Source organism: Quercus lobata, chromosome 1, assembly GCF_001633185.2.
Source record: "Quercus lobata isolate SW786 chromosome 1, ValleyOak3.0 Primary Assembly, whole genome shotgun sequence".
NCBI lineage: Eukaryota > Viridiplantae > Streptophyta > Magnoliopsida > Fagales > Fagaceae > Quercus > Quercus lobata.
Genome location: NC_044904.1, coordinates 17,692,457 through 17,701,128, shown reverse-complemented (window position 1 = coordinate 17,701,128; position 8,672 = coordinate 17,692,457). Strand labels below are relative to the sequence as shown.

General features: G+C 33.0%; 1 protein-coding gene across 1 annotated transcript; it reads left to right on the top strand.

Moving 5' to 3' along the window:
* The first annotated feature begins 1,062 nt into the window (after positions 1 to 1,062).
* LOC115981618 (serine--glyoxylate aminotransferase) lies at positions 1,063 to 7,137 on the top strand. Its single transcript, XM_031103899.1, has 6 exons — positions 1,063 to 1,171; positions 3,997 to 4,280; positions 4,425 to 4,709; positions 5,872 to 6,238; positions 6,411 to 6,621; positions 6,795 to 7,137. Exons 2-6 carry the CDS (start codon positions 4,076 to 4,078, stop codon positions 6,930 to 6,932), a joined length of 1,206 nt encoding a protein of 401 aa, XP_030959759.1. The 5' UTR covers positions 1,063 to 1,171; positions 3,997 to 4,075; the 3' UTR covers positions 6,933 to 7,137.
* Positions 7,138 to 8,672: the final 1,535 nt, after the last annotated feature.

Here is an 8,672-nt window from a genome sequence, read left to right as displayed (position 1 = left end):
TGATTATTTATCGAAGAAAAGTTCAAAACAATTTTGCTTTTAGACTGGAGGTCTGCCTTGTTATTGTAAACACCATAAAACCACTGACATTGCTTTATTCTATTATCTATATTTTATAGTTACAAGGAGAGATTTGAACCATAGATGTCATGGACATACTGGTTTCTAGTACAACCAAAAAGAATTTAGATATCAGCGATAAGGAGTAGAGGACAAAATATGTACCCCACGCAGCCACGCATATTTCTAAATTAAACCCACAAGTTTTAAGTTTCAGAGACAGCCTCAAAATTAGGGGTTGGCAAAAGAAGTAAGAAGCTGCATAAATACAAATTGCTGTGTGGCCAAGGTTCCCACAAGCCAGGTGTGGTTGACAGCACATTATCACTTTATCTTTTACATGGCCTTCTCAACCTCAGACTTCCACTTTCCAAAAGACTAAGTAGTGACGAAATCTGAATCTTTTTTTGTTTATTATATGGAGCCCCAACATTTTGCAAAGTTCTTATTTACTGCCTCCAGGTTTCTACTTTTCCTAATTAAGCCAACTTGGACTGGATCCTATAATCTGAGTCCTGAATTTGATGCCATTTCCAAGTGCTAATATTATGATCATAAATACACAAATTATAAGAAAACAGCTAGAAATAAGTCAATAATAATACTGCGTGTGTGTTTGGCTCCAGCTTAAAAACTTAACTTATTTTACTGTTCAGCTTAAAAACCCAAACAAACCACATAATTACATTTGACCAAAATAAAGTTCAGTAGGTCTCTAAAAACAATAATTTCAACACTCTATAAGTCTAATAGTAAGTATTGTATGAGATTATATAAAATAAATGAAAATACAAGGGCACATGAAAATTTTCAATATAAAAAATAATAATAATATATAAAAGATAAAATAATAAATTATGGTATAAAACTACAAATTAATCTCATGAAGATTCTCATATCACTCATTTATGAGCTCTTATCTGCCACGTTTGTGCATGGGTGGGGCCCATAGAAAATGTTTTGATTGGCTCTCCCGCGCTCTTACTATAAAATCAAAAGTCCTCTTATGTCAAGGTTGAGAATTCAGACTTGTGAGTTCTCTCTGCAAAAGTTAGATTGAGAGAGCAAATCCAGCACAGAACATATTCAGGGAAAGAAGATTCTCTTCCAGGTAATTCTTCCATCTTCTTATAATATATATAGTGAAACTTAGGAGGAATTTCTTATGTTTATTATATATATATTTCAGTGCTTACAAGCCTTAAATAGTTACATGTGTGTCAGTGTATGTACCATGCAGGTCTTAGTTCTCTGATTGTTTCTGGGTTCAGCTATATTTGGTAGCTGAGTCAGTCTCCTTTTTTTTTTTCTTTTTTTTTTTTGGGTTCCCTACCGTGTATCATCAAAGTTTTCAAATTGTTCGTGAGGGTGGGTCCTAGAGGGGTAAATTGCTGGCTCAGAGAGTCAGTCTGGTTTTATTGCTGCCAATCTTGTCTATGCTTCTTATGACAAGAAAATAAGAATAGAATTAAGTAGAAGAAATCAATGAACTAAACAACTAGAAAAAATAATAATTTGTTCTTACTTCTCCACGTCATTTTTTTATTTGTCTTATTCAATAAGTAGTGGAAGAAGCAAACGGAGGAGTGAATATATCATATTTGGCATATTGTATTGTTGTATATTGTATTTCTATGGAAATTGTCCTCTCTTCCTTGGATTTTGAATCTAAAATAAAGCAAAGCCTTTACAGTATTACAAGAATCTCTTGCTGCTCTGATATGGAGTAACAGAATATTGGAGTAATTTCTTTTTGTCTGTATTTACTAGCACATGTGTGTCCAATTTATGTTTTTTTTTTTTCTTATTATTAAAAAAAATACCACCATTTTTTCTTTATAACTTCGAGGAAATAAATGGTCTAAGAGAAAGAAAGGAAAGGTCAGTTCCATTATCTTTCATCCTATTTAAGGCCCGGAATAGTGTTGTGGAAATATTGGATGAAATTTTAGAATTTTATCTACAATCAAATGTCAGGTTCCCCTTAGTTCTTATCTCTTTTTTCACATAGTACAAAATACTTCTATCAAGAAAATAGACTGTTATGACATTGAACTTTTTGTCACCTTGTGTTTTTTTTCCCTAGTACTCTATTTGATTATATGGGTCTCTAAATGACTAAATGTAACTTATCAAGAAAATAGAATGTTATGACATTGAACTTTTTGTCACCTTGTGTTTTTTTTCCCTAGTACTCTATTTGATTATATGGGTCTGTGAATGACTAAATGTAACTTATCAAGAAAATAGAATGTAATGACATTGAACTTTTTGTCACCTTGTGTTTTTTTTTTTTTTTCCCTAGTACTCTATTTGATTATATGGGTCTCTAAATGACTAAATGTAACTTTTTAATATTACTCAAATAATTGCTATTTCAAATGCGTAACCAATTGTTTTTTGAAATAAATTCAAATACTCACTTCCAAAATAACTAAATATTAACTCAAAAAAAAAAAAAAATCCAACTAAAGCTGAGTTTGGATTGCACGTCTGCATCTGCGTTTAGCATTTGGCGTTTTTCCCCTGAGTCCCGTGCACTGTTCACGAGACTCACAAGTACGGAAAAATGCAAATTTTGCTTTAAAATTGGATCCCACGACACTATTCATACATTTAAAAATTATTTTGCTATAGTATTTTCAATAATAAGCGATATCCAAACAGACCTTAAAGTTATAAGAGGAAGAGAGACATCTCATGATGGAGAACTAAAAAACACAACACCAAAATATATTAACCCAAATTAGAGTTATAAAAAAACATAATAATTCGTCAACCTGAAGTAAAGTTACAAGAAAGAATAAAAAATTGAGAGAGAGAGAGAGAATAATTATTTTTTTTGGAGAGAATGTGAGAGATGATAACAAATTTATAGAAAATAAGATGAGAAGAAAAAAAAGTAAAAATAAAAGATATAGTAATAAATACGAAATTATCTAAATCATGCGATGTAATATAATAACATTATATTTGTATATAATATCTTCATAATGCAATAGGATAATATCTATGAAATCCAAGAAAAAAGATAACTTAAAAACATAAAACTAAATCACATCAACTCAAAGTAGAGTTCTAAAAAACACAAAAATTAATCAACCTAAAGTAGAGATGCAAGATAAAAGAAAATTCACTAAAAAATGAAAAAAATTGAGAGAGAGAGAAATAACATTTTTGTGTTGCAAATTTATAGTAAGAGGATATAAATAAATAGAACCAAAAATAAAGGAAGATAAAAGGATAGAAAAAGAATGATATTAAGGTATGGATAGTAATAGGGAGATGAAAAGGTAAAAGAGAGGGGAAATGTTAGAGAAAGTGTAACAATAAATTGAGAATTAATATAAGAAGAAAAAGAATTAAAAATAAGAGAGAGATAGAGAGTTGAAAAATAGACGCCAAGGCTCTTGTGGATGCTCTTAAAAATCCCCGTTACGGTAACTCTGTTATTTCTCCTCTATTTGATGATTGTAAGGTACTGATTTCCCAAATCCCCCAAGTTCGTATCAATCATGTGTTTCGCGAAGCTAATAAATGTGCGGATTGGTTAGCGAATTCTGGCCATTCTCAAGCTTCGGAGTTTATTATTTATTCTGCTCCTCCTGTGGAATTAGTCTCCCTTGTTGAGGCTGATATTCATGGTGAATCTTGTAACAGGCGCTGTCCTGGGTTGGTTTCCAGTTGTTAGTTGAATGTTAATTCCAGCTTACAAAAAAAAAAAAAAAAAGGTGGATAACGTGACTACCGATGTGGCTTGACAGAAGCCTAGCAATAATAAGTATTACGCTTTATTTTTTTGGATATAAATAAATATAGATGAGGTATTTTAAGTTTTGACATCATAAGTCCTATACTTGCAGTAACAGAATTGTACTTTCACACAAATGGATAATGGAAATAAGTCAAGATTAATTTTTTCATGTGTTTTTGCAGTTGGATGTGTTTTGGCACTCAAACGTGTCAAGAAATTTGTTAGGATTCAATTCCATACTGATATTTCAAGGGGGGAAAGATGGACTATGTGTATGGACCAGGAAGGAACCATCTCTTTGTTCCGGGGCCAGTCAATATCCCGGAACCTGTCATTCGGGCCATGAACAGAAACAATGAGGATTACCGCTCTCCAGCAGTCCCAGCATTGACAAAAACTCTGCTTGAGGATGTGAAGAAGATTTTCAAGACTACTTCTGGAACCCCATTTCTGATTCCTACCACTGGTACTGTGATATTGATGTGGTTATAGCATTTTTTTTTTCATTAAGTCATATATGGGGTTTTGCTTTATAGATTTGAATTACATTGAATCTTAATAAACATAAGGTTTAAGTATTTAAGTGTTAAACAATGTTGTTCTGTTTCAGGTACTGGTGCATGGGAGAGTGCACTTACTAACACATTGTCTCCTGGAGATCGGACAATATCTTTCCTCATTGGTCAATTCAGTCTGCTCTGGATTGATCAGCAGCAGCGCCTTAACTTCAATGTTGATGTCATCGAAAGTGAATGGGGCCAAGGTGCCAACCTAGACATTCTGGCATCAAAACTTGCAGCAGATAGTGCACACACTATAAAGGCAATTTGCATTGTTCACAATGAGACAGCAACAGGGGTTACTAATGACTTGTCTAAAGTGAGAAAACTCCTTGGTAAGTGTATCATCTAATGAATTTTGGAGGTAAAAATAGTCATAATGTTTTGATGAAGTTATGACCCTTTAACCCATTTAAACCAACCAAACCAAGGAAAACATTTGGCTTTGGATATCTCTTTGGTGAGATCCAAATCATCATTCTTCAATACTTCTATCTTGGTGGGTGTCATTGCTCAATACACAAACCCATTAAAGTATTTACTAGTTACAGTGGTACTACACTTGTGACTTAGATTTTCTCAGAACACATTTTCTTTTTGGGTAAGTTTCTTGGAACACATTTGGTGATTGACATGTGTTTTTTTCTGTGACTTATGCAATTCTTTTGGTGGATAATACTTGCTTGAGTAGGTGTACATTGGACATGATTAAATACATTAAGTTCTTTCAGATCATTTGAACATCAGATACTAAAAGCCTCTCTTTGCTCATCACATATATACGTACTTCATTTGTTATGATGTTTCTTGTGTGTGTGTGTGTGCACGCCACACATGTGCCTGTATTATAGTAATAAAATTGACCAGATCCCTTGTTTTAAAATTATGCTTCTCTCCATTCATGCTATTAATAAGGCTAAATAGCTGGCCATTGTGATTAGCTGTTATCTCAAACTTAGACGTTCTAAAGTTATACTGTGGATTGACAATCTTTGCTGAGAAAGCAGCTGAGTTCTGATATCCATGTGGCTTGCTGATTTGTTTATCAGTTCTTAATTTGGGCCAGCCTCATGGGAGTATTTGAATCGCAGTGGCAAGTCAAATACTAGAGCTTCCAAAATTAGTGGCGGCCATAAAGTGCTATTGCCTACTCAATAATTTGTAATCAAAAAAAGTTTTAGAAATGTACAGATTGGCCACAGTTTGCTTGGCATACATGGTGCATGATGTACAAATAAAAAATTCCCAGAATCTGTACAGAATATAACAAGCTTATTTATATTGCCTAATGTCTAATATTTGTTACTGACTTGCCACTGCAAATGTAGACATCATGATAAAAATTCTCATAAAATTCCTACTTTTTTTCTTACTCAACTTCAGATATTTTCATCAGTGATGTATCCCTTTGCAATGGACAACACTCTCTTCCTCTGTATTTTTTACTCCTTTTTGCCTTTTAAAAAATGTTTCTTATGTTTATTATCAAAATCTCAGATGAGTACAGGCACCCAGCCCTCTTTCTTGTTGATGGAGTGTCATCCATATGTGCTCTTGATTTTCGTATGGACGAATGGGGAATAGATGTGGCTTTAACTGGATCTCAGAAAGCTCTCTCTCTTCCCACTGGGATGGGAATTGTGTGTGCAAGCCCTAAAGCTCTAGAGGCATCTAAAACTGCAAGATCAGTTAGAGTTTTCTTTGACTGGAAAGATTACTTGAAGTTCTACAAAATGGGAACATTTTGGCCATACACCCCTTCCATTCAACTGTTGTATGGTCTGAGAGCTGCTCTGGATCTCATTTTTGAGGAAGGACTTGAAAATGTGATTGCAAGGCATAGCCGTCTTGGCCATGCAACAAGGTGAGTCATGTTTTTCCTTTTTTGTAAGGTCTGTTACCAAGTAAAAAAATGAGTCTAATATCCTATGTAATATTTGAAAGAAGAACCTTGTGATGTTCATGTTCCATATGTTATCTTATCTCTTACATATATGAATGATAGATTTGACTGGCCATTATAACTTAAAATACAGGCTGGCTGTGGAGGCTTGGGGCTTGAAGAACTGCACCCAAAAGGAAGAGTGGTACAGTAACACAGTGACTGCAGTTGTTGTTCCTCCCTATATTGATAGTACAGAAATTGTTAAAAGGGGATGGAAGAGATACAATTTAAGCTTAGGTTTGGGCCTGAACAAAGTTGCTGGAAAGGTTTTCAGAATAGGGCATCTTGGCAATTTGAATGAGGTATGTTAATTTATAATATCTCTAATGTCACTATGACCAGACTGAATATTAATTTCTGATATTCCAAATGCTAATTTCTTTCTATGTGTCTAAGCATTTTCTTTCTTGGTTTTTCATTGCCTTGTGAATTTCCCTGCTTTATTCTGTGTGATAACCATTTTCATTATTTTCAGTTGCAATTATTGGGTTGTCTTGCTGGTGTGGAGATGCTACTCAAGGATGTGGGCTACCCGGTTAAGCTAGGAAGTGGAGTCGCTGCTGCTTGCGCGTACTTGCAGAACAGCATTCCACTCATCCCTTCCAGGATTTGAGTCACCTCAATGCATGTAATTACTTTTCCTTCTGTTGTTCTTGTAAAAAACTGTATTATGTCCTCTGCCTGCACTGTTTTGAGGCTCACCACATTCCCTACGTAATTCAATGCTTCTTGAATTAATTGTCCTGTGTCTGGAAATATCTTCTAAGGCCGATCATGTGTTTTATTATTATGGTTCTGAACATGATATTCATTATCAACTCACTTTGCTTAAAACTATGATGTCTTAGAAGCTAGCTAAAAGAATAAATATGTCTAGGAATCCATCAATTCTATCATACTAGTACAGAATATCTAATTTTCACTATGTCAGGCACTACACCTATGACAACGACATTACATATATATTGACATTCAACATAGTAATGGAATTTGACTAATTTCTGCACAACATTTTGTTTTGTGTGTGAGTGCGCATGTGTTTTGCATTGTTTGTAGGAGAAGGCAAATCAAACACCTAATCATGAAAAGTCATGTAACTAGTTTTTTATACAGTACTGGCTACATTCAAATTCATTGAAGGTTTAAACTTTTCAACAGAAAAAAGTTTTGTTGACGAATTTTTTATTAAGTTAAATAAGCACTCCGTGGGTCTTGATCCACAACCTTGCCTTGTACCTTACACATATAATCAATATATTAATATATTGATTGTTTTTGTTTATATCTTAATGGAGAATTAAAATTTTTTAATATTTATTTATTTTGTTAGTTGTATCCATTAACATTACCAGAGCCACTTTGTTGTCAACTTTTTCCTTTAATCTTGTATAACTCCTGATTTAAAAATCTTAGTTCTACCACTGTCAGGGCCGGCTCTAGGCCTAGGCGACTTAGGCCACCGCCTAGGGCCCCCTATTAGAGGAACGCCCCAAATTTTGAGGCAAAAATTGATATATTTAAAAAAAATATAAAAAATTTGGAGATATAGGGAAAAAAAAATTAGTTTTATAATTTTCCTCTACTTTCAAGAAGTCCCAAAGTATTGAGTAATGCTAGAGATAATACAACTTTAAATATATGGGTCTTACAAATAGAGTAATGCTATAGTTTTACAAACTATTTTACAACATTTTTACTAACTGTTGTTGTAGCCAACTTCTTATTGGTTCTCATCTGGACCCACTGATAACATCACTTTTTTGTTTATCTATAATCATTCTTCACATCATCAATTTGTAAAAGAATTTGTATCTCTAACATTTTCCCTTACAAATATATATATGTTACTAATCGCAAGAAATAATTCAGATAGAAAAATGCTAGAAATATTATTAATTTTACTTGAAAATTTTATAAATTGATGTGACAATTAATATGATATGTGGATGTCAATAACCTATTAAATACATTTTTGAATTATTTTTTGTGATTAATGGTATATCTTTGCAAGCTTCATATTGTAAAATTTATAATATCCCTAACATCATTTATTCAAATACTTATTTATTATTTTCTTGAAGTGTCACTAATCGCATTCATTTTTACATCGTTTGAAAGTTTTTTTAGTAAAATTTGTTATATCTTTAGCATTTTTTCAAAAAAAAAAAAGCATATTACAAAATAAAAGGAATAGATTTTTGTTATCAAAAATAATGATATTAAATACTAGTTAAATATTATTTAAGTGATAACAAAAAGACCCCATTTAAATATATTGCCTTAGAAATTTGAGCCGCCCCTGACCACTGCTCTTTAGGAGAACCATTCTTGTTACATCTGAGGGAGCTTTTGA